The 25,799-nt window shown below is 35.0% G+C and overlaps 1 protein-coding gene across 4 annotated transcripts in view; it reads right to left on the bottom strand.

The window, feature by feature from the left end:
- The window catches only part of LOC150092439 (phosphatidylinositol 4-kinase type 2-beta-like), a 162,346-nt gene that overhangs the window by 127,630 nt on the left and 8,917 nt on the right, over positions 1 to 25,799 (bottom strand). For 3 of the 4 annotated variants that reach the window (XR_016550583.1, XM_090415115.1, XM_090415116.1), the window contains exon 1: positions 10,089 to 10,269. The exons of the other annotated variant lie outside the window; for it this stretch is intronic. Coding sequence is in view for 2 of the 3 variants with exons in the window: in XM_090415115.1 (XP_090271241.1) it covers positions 10,089 to 10,250 (162 nt within the window). In the remaining variant the exon portion in view is untranslated. Of the gene's footprint in view, positions 1 to 10,088; positions 10,270 to 25,799 lie in introns of those variants that run through there. 4 annotated transcript variants of the gene reach the window in all.

The raw sequence follows: 25,799 nt of genomic DNA, 5'->3' as shown, positions 1-25,799 counted from the left end.
GGAATTACAGGAGTGTATTGGCCATAGCCATTAGATGCTCTAATCAAAATGATCTCATAAATGAGATCATTTTGATTAGAGCATCAAGTTGATTTTGTAGATGAGCTTAAATTAATAAGTAAGACCTTCATTAACAGCTACTACAAAGCCATAATTAATCAATTCTTACTCACAAAAATCTCACACAAAATTTGAAAATTCATGGCCATATTTTTACTTACATATAACAGAAGTAGTATTGAGGAATGGAAGTGCTTTTTTCCTCTGTTGTGGAGATGGTGATAGTTCCAGAAATGGCAGTATAGGTTATCCATGACTTCCCACAATGGTGAAATGTTCTAAGATCACTGATGATTATGAAGCATTTCCACATCTGAACATTTTTTCTCAGTTTTGCCTTCTTAGTCTTTGTAACATTCATTTATTTTGTTGTCTGAGTAGATGTTTATATAACCATACACCTGATATACACATACTTTGATAGAAACAAACAAACAAACACACACACACACACACTTCTTATATGGCTCCTACTCATGAAAGGTTGTATGGAAACCAACAGTACATTTGTACTGTGGATAAGCTACGGATTATTTTTACTTATACATCTCATACATTAACAGCTACTACAAAGCCATAATCAATGGCTATCCATGACTTTTCACAATGGTGAATTGTTCTAGGATCACTGATGATTATGAAGCATTTCCCCATTTGATGTGAACATATTTTCTCAGTTTTGCCTTCTTAATCTTTGTAATATTCATTTATTTTTGTTGTCTGAATAGATGTTTATATAAAATACCATACCTGAGATACACATGCTTTGACAGAAATATATAAGTTATATACATGCATATTTTTTATATGGCTACTACTCATGAAAGGTTTTATGGAAACCAACAGCACATTTGTACCGTGGGTAAGCTAAGGATTATTTTATTAATTATACACAAATCTTTCAATGCCTTTTATCCTCCAAAGTTAGTAGGTGAGGCTGTTTTAGCCCTATCTAACATTTATAGAGAGGAAGTCAATAAAAGATAGCTGAAAACCTGAGTTTCTGGCAGGGGGAAAAAACCACTTACCAGTACCAGAAATCAACTATCCTAGTGTCTTTTTTTTTTTTCAGAAATCATTTAACTCAGGAATTGGTCAAAGACACGTTTAGAAAAAAAAGGTCCTCTAGTCAGCAACTAGAAACAAACTTGGAATGGCTTTTCTTTAAGCTGCCTAGTGCTATGGATTCAAATGTCATTTCCACATGACTAAACACGCCCTTTTTTTTCCCTCCTTTTTACATAACCCAGAAACTCTGCTCTAGAGACCAAATATCAAAAATGAACTTTTTCAAACCACTTCAGGCCTCCAATAAGCAAGAAAGTGGTTTGAAACAAAGATATTCATCTCCCACCTAAAGACAATCACAAACATCCATGCCTATAGCAAGATTCAAACCTAAAGTTTGCTGAAAGGCAGATACATTAAGGACTTGGATAGCAAACCAATTCTGTTCTAATTATAGTAATGGTGCTTATATGCACATAGAGGCACCATTACTATGTGCATATATGCACCATTTTACTATGGTATATGCACATATATACCATAGTAAAATTAGATGGTAATCATAAGTAAGGCACGTATCAATCATATATCAATTGTGCTTTGAACTTTTATAATTGTGACTTATCATTGCTATTAAAAATTTCAACACATTCAGAACCATAACAGTTTCGTACATATGACACCTATTCATTACATACTGATGAAGTTAGCAAGTGATACAACACATAAAAGAACATATGATGTTATTGAGCTCACCAGTAATTTTTATGTGAATCCTACCACTATCTGCTCTGCTAGCTAAAAGGTTAGAGAAAAGTTACAGGAGCAAAGGTTGGTCGATTGGTAGAGCCTCTGCTACTAATGGCTCGCAAAAAGTTAAGCAAGTTTGAGTGCGATTAGTAGTTGGAAGGGGTAAATCGTTCGCTGCTGGTGGCATATTCTCCTCGATGAGTCTTTGGACTCCCTGGAGGTGTCACATAATAATAATAAATTTTCTTCTCATTTTTGCATACAGGCATAATATCTACTTTAGTCATACAAAATGAGATACTGCCATCTAAGAACAGATCACCTACACAAGTAAGTGCTATTTCTGGGAGTGGCAAGTATACATTTTTTTTAAATTCATTAATTTTACAAAATTATTATTATTATTCATAAAGCCTCGAAGGAGGTGACCTGCTGTACAACTCTCCCTCTCCACCACTACACCGAACCTCTACCATCATCTACACCAATGGCATCCACCACCACAACAAGTATATTTTTTTGTTTGTAAATTGCATGTGTTCTGAAAGGCCGATTTGTCTGTACGCAGCATGAAAAAACCCTGCTACCTCTGTATCAGATTGGCTAACTCACCTTCCACTGAAAAGTCCATATCAAGATTCCTCCTGTCATGACAAGAATTGAAATTAGGCTTTTTCCAATCGAAGGGTGCAATGTACCATCATTCTTCCAATTGCGCTATGGAGGCAATTAAATTAATTTGTCAGAATTTTGCAGATGTCCATCATGACATTTCCTCCAAAAAACTGTAGTTTCAAGTGGTAGAAGAAGAGTGTATCCGAGTTAAAACTTCCTAAAAAAATTATATGAGATCAATAATGTCTCGAGAGTAGCTAAGTAGACTTATAGCACCTGCATTAGAGAATGATAATACCTGAAACCTAATACAGTGCAGGCCAAGTTTCATTATTTGGCATCAATTTTCAATGGAATGGATGTGAAAAGCTTTAATATTTTTGAAATACACAAAATGGATCCTCAACCAAACAGTTTTTTCAACATCACAATCATTCTAAAAAATATATTATTATTATTATTTGGTAACCTCCATGAAGTCAACAGATTCATCATGGGAAGCCCACTCAACCAGCAACATGTATGATCACTTGCTAACTTCATGCATAAAAAATCTACTCCTCATAAAAAATCTACATAAAAAATCTACTCCTCACACCCTTCTTCACATCTTTATACAACTTCCAGGGATGATGTCTTGTTGTTCATATCTTAGTATCCACTCTTTTTATAATTTCATCATCACACATTTCAAGGATTTAGGCCTAGAGTGGCCTGTTCTGGCCACTCTAGGTCTAAGTAATCATTGAATCTCTTTAGAGAACTTCATGGTTTTCTTTTTCCTAATGGTTTGTAATTTAAGGCTTGTTTTGGCATTCTTTCAATGTGTTCCAACCATTTATGTTTATATTCTTTTATTTTTTCTATTACTGATTGCTGGTTTAATTCTTTCATAATTTCTTCGTTTCTTTTCTGATCAAATAGAGTATACGTTGCAGTTTTTCTCATAAACTTCATTTCAGCTGTTATTAATCTTCGTTTGTCTTTTTGCTTTATTGTCCAGATTTCATTTCCATACAACAGGACTGGTAGGGTTAATGTATTTTATACTTTTAATCTAGTTTGTTTTTGAACTAGGTTTGGTTTAAATATAAAGTTAATTACACCAGTTATTTTTAAATATTTCGCAATTTTTAGGTTTATATTGTTTTCGTTTCATGTGTAATCATACATTCTAGGTCATTAAATGAATTCACCTGTTCTTAAAATCTTGTTATCTATTACTATTTTAGTTTTTATTGGATCTTGTCCTTTAAAGGCCATTGTTTTTGATTTTTCTGTTGATATCATCATTCCATAATTTTTGGTTATTTCATTTAAATTTAAAATATCTTTCTGTAAGTTATCTTCAGAATTTGTAATTATTATCTGATCAGCAAACAAATTGGAGAGTTTAAGTTCACAGTAGGGAAAAGTTTAATACCTTGATGGAAATTTTTATTCGATTTTATTACTACTTCATTTAAATAAATATTATTTATTTAAATGAAGAGTTGCTGAAAAGGGACATCCCTGCAGACTCCTCGACGTGATAGTTCATAATTTAATCTATCTTATTTGTATTTAATTATTTTTATATATACTTGTGATAGCTTTCAGAATATCATTTGGTATTTATCTTTCTTTTAATATGTTAAATAAAATATTTCTTGTAACTTTATCAAATGCTTTTTCAAAGTCAATAAATGTAATACATTAATATGAATATAAAGTGGCCTGCACTTTATATTCATCATGCATATGTTTACTGCAAACTTCTCTGTACTTCTTCCATAACTTTTTTTGTAACACTGCTTGCTTGATTTCACCATTCATCCATCTCACTCCTACTCTATTTATTCGTTAACTCTTGGTATGCAGTTATGCACTGTTTTTGTAAGATACTGCGTTATCATTTCTGCATGCACTGTCAAAATCTTTTCTACACAATTTATCAACCCAATGTATTGATGCTAGTTGTCTACGGAGCTTCTGATAATCATCCACTTTATAGTTCCACATACAAATCCTCTTGATAACATATTTTTCCTGTTTGACTAACTTCCAAACCAGTACCTCATCATCGCTTTCACCAACAGGTGTTGGTAAAAGTGATGTTGGTACCTCATTCATAACCACATCCTGTGAAGATAATCATAAAATCTAATAATGATAAACTTGTGCTGCTTCCATTACATGCTGCTTTAGATAGTTATTCTGCAGAAACTCAACAAATTCACTCTCCTTGTTACTATACAAGCTCTTCTTTCCAATCCACATTCCTATAATTAAAATCTCCCATTAGGATCATCTTCCTTTTACTTGCCCAACTAATTTGTCTAAACATTTCACTATCAATAATCTCCACATTCCCTGGCTTATAACAGCATCCTATTAGAACGAGGGACGTTCAGAAAGTATGTTCCGATGGGCAGTCAGAGAAACAAAAATATACTTTATTGGAAATTAAAGTAGACATTTTTCACTACTTTTTTTACATAATTTCTGCCATTGTTCAGGCACTTATCATAACGGGACACCAAGATTTGTATACCTTCATCGCAGAAGGTTGCTGCCTGTGACACAAACCACGTATTGACTGCTTCTTTGACCTTGTCATCGTCGTCTTGAAACTGCCAGCCTCTGAGGAAAGATTTCAGATGTTTGAACAGGTGAAAGTTGCTTGGCGTGAAGTCAGGACTATATGGGGGATGATGGAATTGTTCCCAGCCGAAGGTGGCAAGAAGTTGTTGTGTTATGCTGGCCATGTGTGGGTGGGCGTTATCATGAATCAAAACAACACCCCTGGTAAACATGCCACGTCGTTAATTCTGGATTGCAAGACGCAGTTTCTTAAGTGTTTGGCAGTACATACTCGCATTGATTGTGGAGCCTTGACCCAAGAAGTCTACCGGCAAAATTCCTTGTCTGTCCCAAAACAGAGTGCACATGATTTTCCAAGTGCAAACCGTTGTCTTCAATTTCATCTTGACTGGTGATGAAGTGTGCCTCCACTCCATGGACTGTTGTTTGGATTCAGGGGTTGCGTGTGACACCAAAGTCTCATCCCTGGTGACAAGTCTGCTCAGAAAAGCATCGCCATCCTCACTGTAGCATGTCAAGAACTCCACACACTGCCCAGCTGATTCACTTTGTGTTGTTCTGTAAGCAACTTTGGCACCCAGTGTGCACACAATTTCTGATAATTCAGTTTCTCTGACACAATTTCATGAAGACATGAACGTGAAACTTCTGGAAATTGCAGTGAGAGTGAAGCCATAGTGAATCCCCTATTCTGTCGCATCTTCTCTTCAACTGAATGCACCAAATCGTCTGTCAGTCACTCGAGATGGTCGCCCGCTCCGTTCATCATCGTGCACACCTGTCCTTCCTTCATTAAAAAGTCTTACCCATCTTTGTACCATTGTCATTCATTGCGTGTTCTCTATAAACCTTAAAGAAAAACAAAGCTGATTTTCTTAGACAATATAAACACACACCAAGAAGCGAACATACTGCGAGAATGTCTGAAAATGGCACCAACGCCTTGCTGAAGAATCAACAAACTCAGCACGCCTGCACACCATTGCGATCGCAGTGCTGCAGTGAAAATATTTAAAAATGGAACTCACTTTCTGGACGTCCCTCGTACTATTCAACTGATCTCAACTTCACATCAAACAGCTTCAAAATCTTCACACGAATTACTATTTTCCACTTCAACTCTTGAAGGACAATTCCTCTGCTACCATTAATTAACAACCCCCCCCCTTTCTTCATCTTCCTGTCCTTTCAGAAAATTCTATCTTACCATTTCAAGTCCTGACAATATATCATCCTTGGTCAACCAGGTTGCTCTTATGCCAATTATCTTTGGGCATATTGATTCAATCAATGCTATAAATTCAGTCCCTTTATTTCTGATACTTCGTACATTAGTATACAAGCATAACAATTCATTCTCCACTCTTTCAAGTCATTCCATCAACACAATCACTCTTTACTCTGTATAGTGCAATTCTCTCTTCATTCTGACTATCCCCATTTTTTACCTGATCCCGACTCTGATTTTTTATATTCTTATCATCCCACACCATTTTGCACCGCATCACTTTGCTCTGCTATAATCACTTCCTCACCTTTGTAGTAGTAATATAAAGTAATAATTTTAAAATTATTTTTATTGAAAATTGAAAGTGAATTTTTATTCAAAAACCATAAAAATTCAATATTTATTATCCATGCAAGAATAAAATGCTTATGTAAATAAAATGAATTTGAAATAACTTGCATGTTAAATTTTTTGTTAGTGATACCCTTATTTAATAGAAACAGGGTTTGTGCCATAACTGCTCAGCATTACTCTACCCTAAAGACTTCATGGAAAGCATATTTACCATTAGTGCTTTTTTAAGATCTTAAAAATACACTATGTCACAAGAGCTAGCATGCTACTTTTGCATTATTGCTTAATGGACAAAATAAGTAACTCATGATAATAATGAACAATATTAACTTAACAACTAAGCAAATATTTCACAGGCACAATGTCAAAATATGCAGATAAAAAAAAGAGGAGGAAGAAACAATTCTGAAAAATAACCTACAGTCTTAATTGCTCTCTAGAGGCATAATAAGGTGATCCTTAATGTTCGGCTAAAAGTTTCACAATAACTCTCAAAAATTCTGGTGATTTGAGGCAACTGTATTTCTTTAAGATACAGAACTGTAATAGCTTCTAAGAACAGTTTCTTGGAATAAAATCTGAAGGTATAGTAGGTAATCCCCCCCCCCACCTGATTAAACAATTCGGTAACATGGTCTGCAATAACTGACTGGTTGTAGCACAGGTATGGCACATATGATGTTCATCTATACAGATATTTGCTGTTTCAGCTTGGTTAAAGTAAGCTAGTTTACAAGTCCTGTTGATCTGAATGATCTAAATGGTGGAGAGGATCTTGGTGAGCATACTAGAGCAGCCAATTTTTGATAAAGCTGAAATGTAATTTTTTTTTAAAGATCTTTTGCTAGCTTTTCAGAGGTTTGTAATCAGAATTCTAGAGGAGGGAGATTAGTTGAACTCCCATCATTATCACAGAAATGATGGGAGTTCAGTAACAAGGAAAACTAAGCAAGAACAAGTTCTCGTCATACTTGCTAAGACAGGCATATGTGCTGTACTTTGGCTGCTGCTGCTGCTCTAGTTTTTTTTTTTTTTTTTAATTTGTACTTCTTTCTCATATATATATATATATATATATTTTTTTTTTTCCCCCCCCAATAAATCTTTTTTTTTTAAAACTTGTTCAATTCCAGGCCAGAAGAATGCCTAATATGTTAAGGAAAAGAAAATCAGAGCATAAGAGGTCCCAAGGTAGAAATAGCAAATTATTGATCAATAAGCATTTCAGATATAATGGTCAAGGTATTAAGGAAGTTGGTTAATAACAAAATTCAGAAATGGAATACTGTATGGGGGCAGCATGGTTTTGTGAAGGGTAAGTCAAGTAACTTCAGTAACTTAATTTTTTATAATAAAGTGACAGCTGAGTTGGACAGAAGTAATGGCTACACTGTTGAACTTTGCAAACATGTTTGACAGGATACCGCACAGAATTCTGATATATAAATTGCAGCAAACAGGGATGGACATGAAGCTGGCAATATGGATAAGAAGGTGGTCGATGGAGAGATACCAGGCAGTTTCAGGAGCAGAATCGTGTAGAAAAGAAAGTCTGAGACTAGTGAGGGCTCTGAACTTGGACACTAGTATTTAATTTGTACATTAATGATATAGGAAATGATCTGAGGAGAATAATAAATTTAGTTTAATCCTTCATCCAAGTGTAAGCAAACAAAGTTTGTGCCTTAAGTATCTTCAGGACTGAGGCAACTCGTGGTAAAGGTGGGCTGAGACTTCTCATCACTTGCCTTAGTATCCCATAATGCAAAGCACATCTCCTTGCAGACATGTATAATGCTAAGCATTAATGGAAGGGCCACTACCCAGACCAGTTCCGACCTTTGTTGAGTGGGAGCCAGACCTAGAAGTGGTGATACTAAGGCAGAAGCAATGGAGAAGTCATATTTACCTATACGAGTTGCCAAAAGGTGTACCACCTTATTATTAAATTACTCTGGATTTAGAGAAAGATGTTGGAAGTTTTTTTCACTTGGTTAGACTATAATAAATTTAGTTTGATCCTTTATCCAAGTGTAAGCAAACAAAGTTTGCACCTGAAGTATCTTCAGGACTGAGGCAACTCGTGGTAAAGGTGGACCAAGCTCTCATCACTCCTTGTCTCAGTATCTCCCATAATGCAAAGCACATCTCCTTGTGGACATGTCCCAAAGGAGATGTGCTTTGCATAATGGGAGATATAACTGATTTACTCGACTGAGAGACATTTTTTTAAATAAGTTAAATTACTATAAGCCAAGAGATAAAAAATTTCTCTCTTCACAAATGCACCTACAGAAGTTCTTACTTTGTTAAAAGATAAATCATCAAAAAAAAAAAAGTAATGTCTTTTTTTTTTCCCTGAGGCAAGTCTAAGATGGTCGCAAGTCTGTAAAATGTTCCTTATGAGGAGAGATGAAGATATATGGGTTACAGAGGCTGGTTAGGAGTTAGATGGGGGAGGAGGATATGACAGACATAGGTTGCTTAGGAGGTTTTATAGGATTGATATGGAAGAAATTTTTGAGCAAATGACCACTGTGAGGAGAACTAAGGGTTATTCCTATTATTTGAGTATGGTTAGCATGGGTACGAAAACTTGATTTTTTTCTTGGAAAATAGTGAATGAGTAGAACAGTTTGCAAGAGTCTGTTGTGGATGCTTTGTCAGTGAATGAGTTCAAAAAACCACAATGAGTCCATGGACTCCATAGAAGTGCCCACATAATAATAGTAACATTTTATCACCAATAAATGACATTAGTTTTTAAAAGTTATTTAAGGGGAAAAAAAAATTAAATATTTCTTAAAACTCACAACATCCTTAAAGAGATTTCCAAAAGTGCAATCTGTTTGGGGTACCTAAACTAACAATTCATGAAACATTAAATGTTTTGGTAGCTCTGCTAGTATCACTGATGAAATTTCAGTCTTAGTGCAATCTGTAGCATCTCAAGTTAAACAGAAGTCGAGTTACTTTTCTAGACATGCAGTATATACCATTAAATTAAAAATGTATCAGAATGGTTATATGCAAAAAATTAATATTTTATTCAGTGATTTGTTATGTTAATGAGAAGATAGCTGATACTAAATATACAATAAGGTATACTGTCATCAATGTAGGTAAGAAACCAGGTGATACGCGCGCGAGCGCACACAAGAGGTGTAATCAACTAAAATAATCACAATGAACAAAGCAATAAGCTCAAATCACAGAAATTACTCATTTGTCAACGATCAATTTTTATGTATTATTATGTATGCTCACACAACTGCAACAGTCAATACTCAAGTTTATCATTTCACACGATGAAATTACTTTTTATTTACTAATGTAAATATTAACACAAAATTTTAATTTATTTATAAATTTTTAACAAGTTCAAACATTTATGCAATGAAGGCAGTTGTGTCAACAAATAAAAAGTGTTGAATCGATTCCGAAAGAACTATCCAATGCTGCAACACAAGGTAAAAGACAAACTATTTACCGAATTTTCAGAGTTTTTTACAAAATAACTTCCACTCGAGCCCTGATAAATACGATGAGGATATATGCCATTTTCTATTGCTATTTCTGCATCGCGAATAACTGCATTAAACTCTATATCGTCCGGAAAATTATTGATATGAGGTTCAAAATACGAATCCATACTTAATTCCTACACCTGCATCACACGATCATGAAAGCATGATGTGGCAGCATAAACAACTCTACAATGCACCACACAGTGAGCAGAAAATTGAGATACTTATTTAAAATAATTGATGGTAATAGTGGTAAGAAATCAAGAACTGTCAATAGTAACAAAATCAAGGTAAATCTCTTCTCAATCAAGAACTGATATTTTCATTTCAGTTTTATATGATTTATCTAGCTTAATCTAACTAATTTTTATATAAATTTAAAATTTTTTATCTATTTAAATTTAAATGATGCTCAACTTCCTTCAACAAACTTCCAAAGTTTGTTGGAGGAAGTTGAGGAAGCACAGGGTCTTGGGATTATGGTGGATCGAAATTTGAAATTTAAGGGGGGTATATTGTAAAAGTGATTGCGACAACTTATAAGATTGCTGCAATATTGAGATGAACATTTAGCAGAGATAAATTGAAAGAGATGAAATGACTGGCCAAATCTGGCCACCAGGGTTTAGAGAGGGATGAAGATACTTTGAATAGGATGCAGATGCAGTTGACAAAACGATTTCAGGAAGGTGGAATGTTAGCTATAAGGATAGATTGAATCTGAAGAGTTGGCTGATAGAAGGTGAAGGGATGATATGACTGAGACGTTTAAGCTCTTGAGAGGTATTTATTGAATGGATACAAGAGAGATTTTTCAAAAAAAAAATCAGCTAACGCCTTTTTATTCCCATATATAGGGAGTAGGCGAGGCCCTATCCAACTTTTGGAGACTGGGTGGGCAGTTTAATCTCCACTGGTACCCAATCAGAGATAGCTGGCTCAAGGATATCACTAATTAAGTGGCATGCAGTGAAGAGAGACGGATCAACAAGTGCCGCTATCTCGTGGTCGCTAACCCTAACACTCGTATTTAATGTCTGAAATCATGTGGATTCTACGGTCGATTTTCTTGAGTTTACGGGACGAAAAACCAGAGTTTCCGACAGAAAAAACCCGTTTGCCTGTGCCAGAGATCGACTAACTGGGGAACCGCTCGAAAAAAAGCTTAGAAAAATTTCTTCTAGTCGCCGACTAGATTCGAAACCAAGATAGTAGAAAATAAGGAAGGAGCAAGAACCAGAGTCCATTCCTGGAAATTGTGCAAGGAAGCGGTGAATAAAAGGGTGAGACATTTTTTTATTTATTTATTACGCGGAGAGTGATGGCTAAGTGGAATGCTTTGCCTCAGTATTGTGAATGCTAAGAATGTGAATGAATTTAAGCTTCAGTATGATAGATTACAGGCAGAAGAGATTTTCTGTAAGACTTTTGTAATATATGTATACTTATTTCCCATTGTAATGTAATATAATGTACATAATGTGTGTGTAATTTTTACGAACTTAGGAGCGAAGATACATGAGGCAAGGTTGAGATGGTTTGGTCATGTGATGTGGAGGGAGGACGAATATGTGGGAAGAAGGGTCGTGCAGATGGATGTGCAAGGAAGGAGGAAGCATTGGCGGCCAAAGAAGAGATGGAGGGAGCTGGTAGAAGAGTACTTGAGGATGAAGAACTTGGATGTGGTGACAGCCCAAGACAGGAGGATGTGGAGGAGACTCATCATCAACAGTAACCCCACTTAAGTGGGAGAAGCTGCAGAAGAAGAAGAATGTGTATGTGATTGTTAATGTATAAACCTCTCTCTCTCTCTCTCTCTCTCTCTCTCTCTCTCTCTCTCTCTCCCTCTACGAGTCTTTATTATTATTATTATTATTGTTGTTGTTCCGGGCAACTCCAAGGAGTCGACAGACTCATCGAGGGAGGCCCTAACATCATGTCAAGAACAACTATTCGACATTCATACAGTATCTATCATACCTCACGTTAAACTCATTCACTGTCACAGCATCCACCACAGACTCTGGAAGCTTATTCCACTCATTTACCACTCTCCAAGTAAAAAACCTAGCTCTAACTCGCTTGTCAACCACGCTCTTACCCAGCTTCCATGCATGGCCCCTAGTCCTCCCACCACCAGTCATATTTTCAAAAATATCTTCTGGATCAATCTTATAGAAACCCTTCAGTAATTTGAATGTCTCAATCATATCACCCCTCCTTCGCCTATCGTCCAATCTCTGCGACCCACAAAGCTTCAACCTATTCTCATAAGGTTCATTCCACAGACCTTCTATCATCTTGGTCACTCGTCTCTGGATCGTCTCCACTTCCTCCCCATCACGAAGAAACCCTGGTGCCCATAACTGGGCACAGTAATCCAGATGTGGTCTTATCAAGGTTCGATACAGAGGAACAACAACTTGTTTGTCTCAGCATGTTAAAGTATTTTTCAGAAGCCAAGTGATTTGATGAGCTGATTTGGTCACTTTTGCAATGTGTCCCCTAAACTTCAATTCCCTATCCACCAACACTCACAAATCCCTGGCCTCATCAATCTCCTGGAGTACGGTTCCACCAATGCGATATACTGCTGCTGTTGTTTTTACCCCAAAGTGCATAACCTTACACTTTGCCACATTAAATTGACATCCATTTTTCCTAGCCCAGTCCTCCAAACTATCCAAATCATCCAGTAAAATTTTGACCTCCTGTGCACTCACAAATGCTCTACCCAACTTTGCATCATCAGCAAACAAGTGAACACTTCCTCACAAATCCTTTCCTATATCATTGATGAACAAATTGAAAAGCAGTGGTCCAAGAACAGAGCCCTGCGGCACTCCACTAGTCACAAGCCATCTTTTAGACTCCACTCCTGCATAAACCACTCTCTGGTATCTCACCTTCAACCACCCTCCTATCCATCTCACCAACCCTATATCTATCCCCATCTGCTCCAGTTTACTGATTAGGGTTCCATCTGGTATCCTGTCAAAGGCCTTGGCAAGGTCCAGTAGTATCACTGTAAACCCATTACCCCTATCCAGTTCAGCCGTCACTGTGTTATAAAACGTGAGCAAGTTACTGAGGCATGATCTACCCTTCACAAAACCATGTTGTCCTTCATACAATATCCCATTTTCGCATATCCAATCCTGTATTCTTTTCTTGACTAATTTCTCTAAGAGCTAGACCATGATTCCTGATATGCTAATCGGTCGGTAATTTACAACAGCAGTTCTTTTAACCACCTTTATGCAGTGGAACTATATTCTCCTCTTTCCATCCCCTCGGGACTAACCCAGACCCCAGACTCAAATTAAACAAAATGGTCAAGGGTACTGACAATTCTTTAGCTGCTTCTCGTACGACACGAGCTGGTATACCATTCAATCCCACAGATGTATTGACATTGAGGTTATGCAATAGACTACTCACCCCACTTCATTCACCACATTTCCCGTATAATCTACTGGTTTATTCATTTCTGTAATGTCACCACCTGGATGATATATTCTTGCAAAGTGCTCGCTCAGTAACTCAACTTTTTCAACTGATTCAGTTACCTCCCTACCATCGGCATTCTTTAAAATCATTCTGCCATGTACATTTTTCCTTTTACTTGCTACATATCTAAAAAACTGTTTAGGATTCTTTTTAGCCTGTATGGCCAATGTTCTTTCGTAATCCTTTTTTGCTTTTCTTACCAAACTCGTTACCCTTCTGGCCTGCACTTTATACCGTTCATGTGCCTGCTGGTCACCTTTCTCCTTAAATTCTCTCCATAGTTGTTTCTTTTTTTTTGCAGCTCAAGCTTAATGGTGTTATTCATCCATTTAATCCCTACTTCATTTATTATTCGGACTCTAGGTATACAGTCAGTCATTGCTTCATGCAAACACTTTTTAACTGCCTCCCATGCACTATCAACTTCTAGTCCTTGCAGTTGTACATGCCATGGCACTGAGCCAACCAAACTCCTAAGCTTGTCATACTTTCCAGCCCGATAATTCCACATGTACTCTGTCTTAATTGAAAATTCCACACCTTTAGCCACCTCCCAAGTTAATACCCTATGATCACTCTCACCGATTGGTGGCAATGTGGTCGTATTTGTTACAGCCAAATCCTCAGATGTAATTACTAGGTCAAGCACTCTCTGACCCCTAGTATTTTCCATTACATGCTGTCGCAGATAGTTATCCCTTAATAACCGCATAAAATCCAGTTCCTTCCTCCCGTGTGTTCTCTCCTCACTCCAATCAATGCGACCATAGTTGAAATCTCCCATAATAATCACCCTCCTTCCACCCATTTCTTCTATTTGCTTGTGCATACTGTCACCACCATCTTTTCTATCACCTGGTCTATAGCAGCACCCAATTGTATATTTAGTTCTGCTAGCCACAATCTCACACCAAATGGCCTCAAATGTGCTCTTTTCTCTATCCTGCAATTCAACTTCTATTCTCCTTGGCTGGAGCTCATCAGCTATCATCAACAATACTCCTCCCCCATTTTATTCCCTCTGTCATTCCTGAACACACTATACCCATCACATTCAATCCCACTAGTTATATCATCTACAGTCAGCCATGTTTCACTAATACCTATAACCTGTGGTCTGGAAGTGCCAACCATGGCCAAAAACTCTTCCTTCTTGTTCCTAATACTCCTAGTATTAGTGTACATGAATTTAAGACCCCCATTAGCCCCAACCCTACCTTGATGCCTTATATGAACTATCCCACTCAGATTTGTTGTCCTTATTTGCTCTGGCATATTATATTCTTTCTTACATTCAACTGCCTCCATAAGGACTGTATATTTACCCCCCCCTTAACAAATCTAGTTTCCCTGAATTTGCACATCCACTACATTCAGCAATACTTTCTCAAGTCTTCTTACACCGTAACCATTCAAATGCAAGCCATCCATCTTATATAGATCCTTTCGCCCATCGAACTCGCTCCACACATCCACAAATTCCACACCACTCGTCATACATAACCCACGCATAAAGTCATTCGCAATTATGGCCCTCCTTTTAAACATTTCACTGTCATACCGTGGCAAAAGACTAATCATTCTAACTCTCTCACTCTTTTCTTTTGCTACCTCAAACAATTCATTCAGGTCTTCTATCATTTCCATTTTATCTCCTTTCAAATCATTCGTACCTGCCACAACAATCATTTCTTTCACCCTTTCCTTTTGCTCTCTAATAGACTCAATTACATCCTTTATGGTCGCACCAGGTTGGTACGATTTTGTCAAATCCTCTACTAACACACATCGTACTAACGAGTCTCCATACAGCACTCTATCCTTCATTTTGTTCACGTTCACACTCATTCGCCTATTTTTCCTGTCATACTTTTTATTATTGGTTGGTTCATTCAGTCGACTTTTGCTCATACGCTCTAGCTGCTGTTTTGCCCTTTGTATCGCACCATTCAACAATGCGATCTCACTCATTGCGTCTATCTCATCTTTTTTATTCTCTGTAAAACCATTAATACTATCATTCACGCTTTCTACATTCACACTCTCACAATTCTCTGGTACAACCTCGCCGTTTCTTGTCATATCCCTATTTTCTTCATTCTGAAGTCTGACAAAAATATCACACTCACGATCCGAAATACACTTCAATTCCTCATGCTCCCTACATTTTCTACACACATTCACTCCTTTATTATCATCTAACCACACCCCGCAAAGCGTACATTTCGCAGATAGTACACTGAATCACCTCCTTTACATTACCGTTCTTGAAAGAAGATGGCGAACTATCATTACTGGCCGCCATTTTCCTTCGTACTAGAGCCATACTAGTAACGTATTTTATCAAATTATAACTTATGAACACCAAAAACACAAACAGACGCACTAAGATACGCAAGGCAAACAAAACTACGCAATATTAAAGTAAATTTATCAACGATAACTGAAAATAACGCCTATCGTATCTAGAGTTTTCACGAACACTACACACTACGAATCCCTCTAGCGGCGACTTCCCAACACAGATTATGTTATAAAACACTTTAGTACACTAACTACACTAATAAAACCACAATAATATACTAAAATTACACAATTAAATCTAACAAAATAATAAATCAACAAAAATCACAAATCTTTCAGGAGCTCTCCGACAGTACGTCCTTTCACCAGCTAGCCCCGACACTCCAAGTCTTTGACTCCATAAAAGTTGAAATAATAATAAAAATAAATAAATAAATAAATAAATAATAATAATAATAATAATAATAATAATAATAATAATAATAATAATAATAATAATAATAATAATAATAATAATAATAATAATAATAATGCCGTTCAAAGTTCTTCTTCCTCCTATTATGGATTTTAGGCCAAGCGACTTTTTCCAGTCTCATACCATCGCTTTCTTTGTTTTTCAATTCTTCTTTTTCCATTTATTTTCTATCTATATTGTAATTTTGGCAGTCTGCTATTGTCCATCCATTCGATTTAGATAATATTCTAACCATTTTTGTTTATATTTACTTGTATAGTAGTGATTTGGTTTTAGATGTCGCCTGTGTACTCAGTGGAAGTGGTTTTTAGAAGTAGACGAAGTGGTAAAAATTGAATAAATTCCAAATATTATCCACGTAAAGAAGATAATGGGAATTTTATTAATACCTGGAAGAGCACTTCATTCTTCCGGTGTAAGAAAATCGGCCATCTGAGAAGGCAGTATGTAAAACCAAAATACAGGAGCTGTCTCCGCATCGAACGTATGACTGCTAATTATAGTGGAAGTAAATATGCCTGTGTTTTAAGGAGGAAAGTGGAAGCTTATAAAATGGATGAAACGGAAGAATTGGAAGATGATGTGCAAGTTAAGGAAACAGCAATAAAGTCACAAACAAGAAGAAATGAATCAAGATGATGAAACCATGTCAGAGAAAGATAATCGGATAACTTCTCCTTTGACATGGAGTGTACTGGAAAAACTGAGTAGGAACTCGAAGCACAAGATGATAAAAAGTGTCCAAAACATGCTGAAATAATCAGAAAAACGAAGAAAATCAAAATAATAAATAATGCTTGGAAACAGAATCTGCACAATACATTTAAAAAATAGAAAAACAGACGAAAGCATTAAAAAATCAAAACGCATAGATACACTGGAAACAGAATCTGGACAGGATATTTAAATAGTTCGAATAGAGAAAAATGAATAAACAAAGGAAATGCCTGCAGCTACCGCTAAAACCTCCGAGGAACAATGTATACATCACCAGTGAGTGGCTTTTGTAATCCAAAACAGAGAAGAATGAAAATAAAAGTCACTCCAAATATCACAAGAGCGAGAAATAAAAAAGGAAGTGAAAAAGCAGTAGGAGAATAATACAAAAAACACACATGTAAGTTATGAGCCTAAATTCATGGTCTAAATCATAAGGATACTCAAAACTTGATAGTAAATCAAATATCTAAATCTTTTTCAGATATTGTAATGCTATACGAGACAAACATTTGCTCAAAAATTTCCTTATAAAACCCATCAACAATTTGAAAAGAGAATAACTCCCCATTATGCCATAATTTACGAAATTGCAAGCAAAAGTAATAGTGATGTATTTATAACATTACAAAAAACGTAACCCGGGTATTCAGTTACTATCTCATGAGATACTCATAAGTCATAAAGTGTTAGAAGTTGATTATAGTGTTGGAAAACAAAGTATGTAATCTCATTACTGTATATGGTCCAACAAAACCTAAACAAAAAAGATCGTTTTGGGAACAAAAAAAACATCGTCTATTGCAAAAAACATTGCCATAGTAGCAGAGTACAGGAACCGAAGAAAAACACTGAAATACTATAAAAGAAACACACTAACATCTTTAAGGACTGCAAACTTAACGGGTTTAGGTTTTATATCCGATGAAAAAATAATTCACCTACTTCGCTCCAGGCAATGCACCTGGAATAGATAGCGTTTACATTCCAACCTATCGAAGTATAATTGCAAAAATGAGCTAAACATATTCTGGCCGTATTTAATGATCACTACATAGTAGAAGCCAAACTTCAGTCTTCCAAAAAAAAAAAAAAAAATATATATATATATATATATATATATATATATATTAATCGGAACTTTCCATTATGAAAATACAATTAAAATCCAGAGGAAGGCTCATGCATAGGCACAATGGAACTGCAGCGCCCTCAATTTTTCTCGATATATAAATATATTTATTAATTTATTTATATTCGCTTGTAATATTTCATTTAATCATCAACAGTCCTATACAATTCTCTTATTTTGTAAAAAATAATAATAAAAATCCATCTTGTAGCACTTAGGAGGCGAAGAACGCTAGCGGCACTGTGTTTTCCACAGTATCATATGCTTGCTAAAATATCATATGCTTTCCACAATATGCTTGCTACGCGCGCAAGCATATGACGTCATAGCGAGATGCGCGCTATTAGCGTAATGCGGCACTGTCTCGCGCAGTTCCACTGTTGTTTATATGCAGTTTGCGCCAGTAGGAGTGTTCGTAATGCTTATCGTGTTTACTCTGTCTCTTTAAATATTTGGACATTACAATTAAAGACATAACATTTGTTATAGTTTTTATTTTAGAACATTATTGGAGTTTTGATAATGGATTTTATTTTTAAGTAATTTTTAATTATGCTAAACTGTATAATTTTATCGATAATAAACAATATTTTTCATGTTTATTTTGTTTTTAATTTTTACCATGATTTTGATATTTTATTCAAACATGTATGCACTGTACTTACGAATAAGAAGTAAAATAAAGACCAATGGAAGGGAGAACAGGAGATAGATCTGAAAACAATTATGCAGCCTATACTACTCAAACAGAACCAACAGTCAAGTAAAAACAGAAATAGAGCTGCTAAAAATAAAATAAAAGAACTACAATACAAAGAACTAGAAAGTGGATAGCTACGAGTACGTTTAAAAACTGTAAGAAATGATGACAGCAAAACTGTTTGGTTGTGTGAAAGAAATAACACTAAAGGAAGATTAATGAGTGCAGAGCATTATCAAGAAATATTGCAAGAAGACGCAGACTTCAACAAGAATCCCCCGGAGTAGATGGTCTAACCAGTGAATTTTATAAAAGCTATTTTCAAAATTTTGAAAATTTCTTTATGAGGATGATTAATGAAATGTTAGAAGCATACAAAAAAAACAGAAAATTCAAACACTGGATACATCACCTTAATACTAAAGTTTGAGATCCAGAAAAACTGAATGATATAAAAAATGGAGAGATACACCATTATTATATGATAGCTTGGTTGGCCGAGTGGTTAGCTTATTCGCTCTCCAGCCAAAAGGGTACGGGTTCAAATCCCGTCATGGGCATGAATGTGATTATCTGTGACAATACTAATGGTGGTGGTGGGCGATAGATGGTGTTGGTGTAAAAGATGATGGTAGTTTCGGTTCGTTGTAGTTGGTGTACTGAGGGTGGCGACAGAGCTGTAGAGTAGGTGTTCTCCTTCGATGAGCTTCTGAACTCCCTGGAGGTGCCACGTAATGATGATAATAATAATATTAAAAATATGCAGAAATTATAAATAATTTCAAAAATTCTCACAAACAGAATACAGAGACTTGTATCACTTGTTCAAATATACGCAATAAAAGGAGGAAATATAACACATATCATAATACACCAGAAACTTGTATATGAATACTACATTGACCAACTCGCCACACACATTACTAAGTCTAGATATCGAAAGAGCATTTGACACAGTGAACCATGAGTAGATCTTCGAAGTAGTGAGGGAAATACATTTTGGAGCAAACTTCAAGGACTGGTTGAAAGTTTTTTCGTGATAATCCAGAATGCCAAATAAATAAATATATAAACTCTCAACACTTTTCTAAATCAACTGTTCCTTACTTCAAGATGACACACACTCTCTCTATGGCTCTCTTCCTATTAGCATTTGACCCACTAAATACAACACAAATAAATCAATTCAAGGAACTAATATTTATGGAGTAAATTAAGCATAACTATTAGCTTAGCCTCTCGACTGTGGTACAAAATACACAACCCACACCGCAGACAGTGGGCAGATAAACAAGCTCTTTACGACTTACACATGGGATTCAAAATATGACCATTTCACTCTACAACACTCTTCCACGAAACATAAGTTGAGGTCAATGTCTTGTCAATAACACATGAAAACATTGATAACCAGAGCCATAACTTCAGTAAAAGCATATAAGTCACAGATATGCAATTGCCTTTCTACAAGTCTGTATCTGACAAAGTTATCAGCTCACTTCTTTTGATTAAACAATGATCACCTAGAATGTTCATTGAAATGGCTGAGGGATACGGGTTTGTTGGAGAAAATTACAGCACAGGAAAGTTACCAAAGACCAAATCACTAGTAATATATGCAGAGCTTTCTAGCTCTACTATCCCTATACCTCAGCAGCAAGAACAAAATAGAGGAATGATCATTCTAAACCTACTTTTAAACAATATATTTAGACTTCCAATAAGTCCATTGTACAAAAAATCTTTCTTCAAAGAGCATGCATGTTTACCATCCAAAATGTGGATGGCAAGAGGCATACTGTTGGATGGCTCTGAACTCTGTCACATTTGATAATAAATTTATTATAACTCTCTATACTATTTGATCATACAGGTAGGACCAGGGGGTAGTCGAACCAGAGCGCCGCCCTAGTCCTTTTATAAAACTATCAAAATTTTTCAATTCATTATAATAAATTATAAGAATTATAATAACGATATTTATAATGTATTTCCAGCTTTCAGTCAAAATATAGCAGCTTGCCGCTCTTGTCATTTTCGTTTTAGAAAACAAGGCAATCTCTGCCATATGGCCCTCGCAATAATAATTTTTTTTCATTGTCAAATAATACTTTATTATCTGTCAAATAAAGTATATATATATATACATACAATTTAATGATGAATACAATTTATATAATACATATAATACATGTATTTATATGATATATACAATTTAATATAATTACATACAATTTAAAAGATAACACTATAATTTTTTCACACGTAGTTCAATTCAGATTCCAATTTATCGCCTACTTTGTACAGTGCGCAACTCATATAGCACAACAATTTGTGTGCTATTAGTAGTGATAACGATTTTAGTACTAGTTTATAATCAGTTATAGTTCACTTACACAGGATAGATTACACAATTATCTCTCTATCAATATAATATTTTTCGAGTACAGAATGCTAGGAAAATATCTTATTTAAATTATGTAAATAATGATATTAACCATGTGTTTTACATCTTTTTCACATTCATATTTACAATGATTAATTTTTATTAAATCGATTATAATATTTACTTATTTTTTGGGTGGCTTCTTCCTCGAAGCTTTGCAGAGCTTATCTGAATAATGTTATCAGTATTTTCATTATTGTTAAACACCTTACTAACTGTTTTGTTAGATAATATGCAGTCTTTGATTACGAGGATTAAGTGTAGATGAATGAGGTGTTTTAATCCCGCCTACTTGGAAGCTTGCGTTAGCTTTTATGAAGAGAGTGGGATTAGCCTTACTCTTTATGTTGTTGTTACTGTTTTTGGATGGGATGTAGGCATTGGATGCTGTGATGTGTATATTAGTGTTAAGGGTATATTAACTTTGTTGGTATATTTTCCAGAGTTCGTGAGTAGTATGGGTGTCACTTCTAACAAGATAAAGTTCAAGATAAGATAAGGAATCGTGACGTGATTGGTTGTTGATATGATGACGACATTGTGTGTGTGACGTCGTGGTGAGTTTGGAATGTTAGCAATTTTTCTGGGGACCATCTGTGTGGGTGACGTCACGTTGTTTGTTTTTTTCGCGTATGGAATTACGGGTGATGATTAGAGATAAGATTAGTGTCGTGATTTGAGGGACACTTAGAACAAGATCAAGATAAGATAAGGAATCGTGTCGCAAATGTTTGTTATTATCAGATGTAGATAAGTGACATCATTTGTTAGTTGTAAATAAGTGACATTATTGTTTTGAATGGAAAAGGGAGATATATTAGTGGATAAGGATTAGTGTCGTGATTGGTGGGATACTATGAACAAAATAGGGGTAGGTTGAATGGGGGAAGTGACGTCCGTGTCTTGGATGTGTATAGTTATGAGTTGTAGATAAGTAAATGGATTGCATATGGTATTATGGGTGATGGATAGTGATAAGATAAATTTTGGAATGTTTGGAATTGCGCTAGGTACCCCTTCTGTCATGGACATTAAGTGGCGTGTGGGTTCGCATATAGCATTGGGGGTGTATTTTGGAATAACCAATCGTGAGGTTATGTGTTTGGAAATTTCTGGGGAACATGTCCTCTGTGATATCACATAGTGTTTTGGTTTGCTTATGGAATTGTGGGCGATGTTTTTGAGATAAGATATCTGGGAATTTTACCAGGGTGACACACATCTGACATTGTCGTCATGTTTTGTCTTTGGTTGTCTATAGGTGGCTGTACTCATTTTCCAACACATTTTGCAGTATTTCTTACCTGTTAAAGATTGCGAATTCTTATAGAGTCGTGATGGCGGCAGTGATTAGGCTTTTCTGAATAATTTAATTATATGCTGGTGTCCCTCAAACACACACACACATACACACATTAGACATAAAAAGTCACTAATGTATCCATGTAGATACTCTAATATGTACCCTATGATTATTCTTACGGAAAAAAAGCTATTCAGTATCAGAATACGCTTACCAAATCATACGAGCAGTGATTATTGTATTACATTTATCAATTGTTATGTTAAATTAAAAAAAAAAATTAACTTATATTTCTTTCCAGATTTCCAGAATGGGAACATCTTGGTACTATCTAGGTTTTCTGAATATTCCAAATTGTTGATTTGTAACATATATTCACAGCACAGAACACCAACACAAGTCTGAAAATGCAGTTCACTTTTTCATTATAGGTTACTGGAACTAACATATATTCAGAGCACAAAAACACACAAAACATAGGAGTTGAAAGATATTTCTGTAAATAACCAGAAAAGCTACTTGACTACTTAATTTAGATTACTATCCGATTGGTTCTCTGTATTAATTCCTTCCCACAGTTGTCCATGCTATGTTTTCCCAAGCTTGGTGGGAAAGCCTATGCGCCGTTTTGTTTAGGTAAGTGTTATATCCCGTTACAAATTCTGACTACTGTTAGAGTATGGAATTCTGAAAAGTGAAATCATTTCTTTTTTTCAAATTAATTGGTTATTGTCTCTATTTTACTTTAAAAATTCAGTTTAACTACATATCCTAACAGAATAACTGAGTAAAATAAATAAATAAATAAGATGTATGTAAATTAATTTTCAAACTCAGTCGATGCCTCATTTAGTCTTATCTTAAAGATATCTATCTTATCTGGTCGCCAATTTTGTTGTACATTGGTGAGAAATCGTGTGTTTAGGTTGGAACTCTTCGTTCCCATGGGAAATTATTGCTGTAGTAAATTAATGCTTACATTTTTTTTAAAACCAATATCACTATTAATTTTACCTTCGATTCCTTGTTCTCTTAACCTATTTTTGTAACTGAAATTTATTTATTTTTTTCTTTAGCATTCGTAATTTTAAGTAACGGATATGAGGCAAACAAGGTTTTGAACTATCCATAGCATTTTCTTTCAGAAACTTCTTTTGCCAGCACAACAAACAAATAGTTATTTCTTATTATTTCAAATGAAAATTAGCTCTGTAATATATACTTTGTTTATTTCTATGTTACCTTTTATTTGACTGTAATATTGTTAACAAATTGTATTTACTGAATCTAACATACAGAAATTAAATAAAGTGAAAAAGAAAGTTTTTTTCTTTCATTCTTCTGATTTAACATTTGCACTGATGTCCATAGTGTATGATTTGGGACTGGTCTTACTTGTAATACATGCGATTTTTCTCCATGTGACATTTCAAAACAAGTTGAATTATGGTTTTTACATAGTTCAACTATGTAAAACTCATTTCCTTTAGTCCCAATTGACTGTTGTCTTCTCAGCAGATTTTTATTTCATGGTAGGGATATTTACATATTTTAACACTATTATTATATTAGATATTCTTTCCGATACTAATAAATAATTATTTATTCTTATTTCAAATGAAAATTAGCTCAGAAAGAAAGAAAGAAAGAAAAATTGTAAAGAAAAAAATATATATGTTTACCCTCAAATTAATATTTATGATCACAGCAAACAAGAAATTCATCAGCTTTTTCAAAGTTTTGAAATTCATGCACATATTGTTTTCATCATTTGGTATCATTTAAATGAAGAACTGGCTATTGAGTTCGTTAATGTTTTTTGATTTTTCTCTTCCAATGGCGAGTACTTTGTGATATATGCATGTTGATTCACTTGTTATCTGCATGCTACAATACCTTTTAATTTTTTGTCACTTTTCAGTTGACATATTCTCCACTAAAATTATTTATGTTAATTTAATACACATTTCCTTTTGCTTTGAAGAGTTCACTCAGTTTCACTGAGAATATTTTCAAAAAAAAAAAAAAACGGTCTCTGGTTAGTTTGTGGCATAAAATTTCACAAGGGAAAAAACGTTATAGTCTTACTTAAATTTGTATAACATATCAACGACACCTAATTTGTTCATTTAAATTTACACATTTTATTTGAGTGAAATATTATTCACAAATTGTATTCACTGAATCTAGCATACAGAGAAAAAATAAAGTGAAAAATACAATCAATTTTTTTTTGTTCCTTAATCTTCTTATTGTTAAATTTGCACTGTTGTTCAAAGATTCCTCCCATGGTTGTAGAATTGTCATCGTGTGGTTTTTGACAATGTGGCTCTCATCTGAAAGTTAATTTTCATCTGGTAAACGTTGGGAATTTATTACTGTAATAAAATTAAGGGTTGCATATTTATTTTTTTGAAACCAATGCATATATTTCTGAGCGTTATTAAAAGCACAGAATCTTTTGTTGTGTTTCGAAAATCATTTAAAAGTACACGTTATATTTTCACGTTTTGGGCATCCAATTTCGTTTAAATCAAGAACAGGCCTCCCTATTAACCTCGTTAATGTTTTTGATTTTTCTCTTCCTTTGGCGAGTAATATTTGATATTTGCATGTTTATTCTATCATCCAATTTCTTAGTTTGTCAAGGGATAGTGAACCAATTTCCCACTTCAGCTGATGGTTATATTTTATTAACCAAGAATTCTGTTTTTTTAACTCTTTCAGGTAATTCTTTCCAACTACAAGGTGATTTTGTCAATGCATATCTTACAATAATTCCATCAGAAATACAAATTTCTTTAGGAAATAAATTTGAAGTCTTATTCAAAAGAAATTGTACATGAATTATATAAATGATAACCCAAAATTCGTATTTTTCACCCAGAGCCTGTGTAGCTCAGTTGATGTGGCGTTTGCATACCATGGTGCTTGGCCGCATGAAGGAAGACTTGGTTTCGAGTCTAGTCGGTGACTAGGGAAAATTTTTCTAGGCCTTTTTTCGACCGGTTCCCGAGTTAGTCGATCTCTGGCACGAGCAAGCGGGTTTTTCGTCCTGTAAACTCAAGAAAATCGACCGTAGAACCC

The sequence above is a fragment of the Typopeltis vanoorti genome, chromosome 26, assembly GCF_054136105.1.
Source record: "Typopeltis vanoorti isolate ZY-2024b chromosome 26, IOZ_Tvanoo_1.0, whole genome shotgun sequence".
Lineage (NCBI taxonomy): Eukaryota > Metazoa > Arthropoda > Arachnida > Uropygi > Thelyphonidae > Typopeltis > Typopeltis vanoorti.
This window is presented reverse-complemented; position numbering and strand designations above follow the sequence as displayed.